Consider the following 1,885-nt stretch of genomic DNA (forward strand, 5'->3'; position numbering starts at 1 on the left):
GACTCCTACTACTCATACTCCAAAGCAAATTGCCCATAGTTATCAGACCTCAGGAGTTCTATGAATTGGAGTGGCTATACCCATTGTTGTTACACAACCTGGGGATGTCAACTGAAGAGGTTGGAGAGGTTCACCAAGTTGTTTCTCCCTCACTTTAGCGGTGCACCTTCAGAGGACTCCGGGACTTCTTGGACTGTTGCGATGAGATTTTGTGCAACATGGGACTAGTGGATTCCAACATAGTTGATTTCACTATTTTTCAGATGCATGGTTCAACCAAGCGATGGTGGAAGGTTTATGAGAAGGGTATGCCAGCGGGATTACTTCCTCTCACATGGTTCAACCAAGCGATGGTGGAAGGTTTGGAGAAGTTTATATCCTTTACTAAGAGCGAGGAATTGCACAACCAATTCGAGTGCCTTCAGGAGGGTAGCATGACCGTTACTCAGTATGAGACTAGATTTGTAGATTTATCTCGCCATTCAGCTATCCTGGTTCCTACTGTGAGGGAGAAGGTGCGAAAGTTCATTGAGGGTCTTATATATGGCATCATACTTTAGATGGCCAGGGAGGTCGAGTCTGAGATCGCTTTCACTCATGTAGTAGTGATCGTGAGAAGGATTGAGCGCATTAGAGGCTATGCGAGAGAGGCGACCTCTAATAAGAGGCCTAGAGGATTCAATGGCGCCTCGTTTGGAGGAAGGGGTTATTTTGGTAGAGGCTATCCCATCAGGCTAGTACAGTCAGCCCTTCAGGTCACACATGGTACTTCTGGAAGCCACAGTGGTTATGAGTCTCGTTCTGATCAGCATTCAGTGCACCTTCATCTCCCATTAGCGCACCACCGACACAGAGCTATTACAGTGGTTATTCAAGTCATCAGGGTCAATCTCAGATTTAGCATCCACGCCAGCTGAGAGGATGCTTTAGGTGTGGCGATATGAGTCATATCAGGAAGTTTTGTCCCAGAATACAGGGCATCATGTCACAGTAGGGTACTCGTGGTATGGTTACAGAACCGGTTGCTTCACCATACACCAAGCCAGCTGAAGGCGGGGTCAGGTAGCATGAGGTGGAGGCCAGTTAGTTAGAGGTAGAGGCCCGTCAATGAGAGTTCATCCTACGGGTGGAGGACAGGTTGGCGAGGCAAGGCTCTGTTATTATGCATTTCTAGGGATTGAGGTGGAGTCATACATTGCAGTGATTATAGGTATTATCTCAGTTTGTCATACATATGCTTCCATGTTGTTTGATCCAGGTTCTACATATTCTTGTGCGTCTTCATATTTTGCTTCGCACTTGAGTATGCTTCGTAATTTCCTTGATATTACTGTTTTTGTGTCTACACCGGTTAGTGATTCCATAGTAGTTGATCGGGTGTACTTATATTGTGTTGTTACTATTAATCGCTTTGATATTATAGGTAATCTTTTGTGGCTGAATATGGTGGATTTTGAGGTCATTCTTGGTATGAATCGGTTATCCCCGTATCACGCTATCTTGGATTGTCATGCAAAAATATTGACTTTAGCCATGCCGGGGTTGCCTAGATTAGAGTCGAGATGGACACTTGGTCACTCCATGAGTAGGGTGGTTTCATATTTGAAGTCTTGGCGTACTGTGGAAAAGGGGTGTCTACCGTATTTGGCTTATATCTGAGATTCTAGTGCGGAGGTTCCTCCTATGGATTCGATAACGGTTGTGAAGGAGTTTCTATAGGTGTTTCCAGCAGATTTGTCGGGTATGCCACCTGACATGGATATTAACTTTTTCATTGATTTGGTTCCGGGCACTCGGCCTATTTCTATACCACCATACCGTATGACTCCAGTCGAGTGGAAGAGATTGAAGGATCAGTTGTAGGATTTTCTTGACAAAGGGTTCA

General features: G+C 45.1%; 1 protein-coding gene across 1 annotated transcript; it reads left to right on the plus strand.

The window, feature by feature from the left end:
- Positions 1 to 218: 218 nt before the first annotated feature.
- On the plus strand, positions 219 to 560 carry LOC138897252 (uncharacterized). The gene has a single exon (XM_070183214.1). The coding sequence runs from the start codon at positions 219 to 221 to the stop codon at positions 558 to 560; it is 342 nt and encodes a 113-aa protein (XP_070039315.1).
- The last annotated feature ends 1,325 nt before the right edge of the window (positions 561 to 1,885 follow it).

Source organism: Nicotiana tomentosiformis, chromosome 8 (genome assembly GCF_000390325.3).
Source record: "Nicotiana tomentosiformis chromosome 8, ASM39032v3, whole genome shotgun sequence".
NCBI lineage: Eukaryota > Viridiplantae > Streptophyta > Magnoliopsida > Solanales > Solanaceae > Nicotiana > Nicotiana tomentosiformis.

Excerpts from the sequence above, each read along its gene's own strand:
- LOC138897252 (XM_070183214.1), top strand. The coding sequence starts at position 219 with ATGGGACTAGTGGATTCCAACATAGTTGATTTCACTATTTTTCAGATG.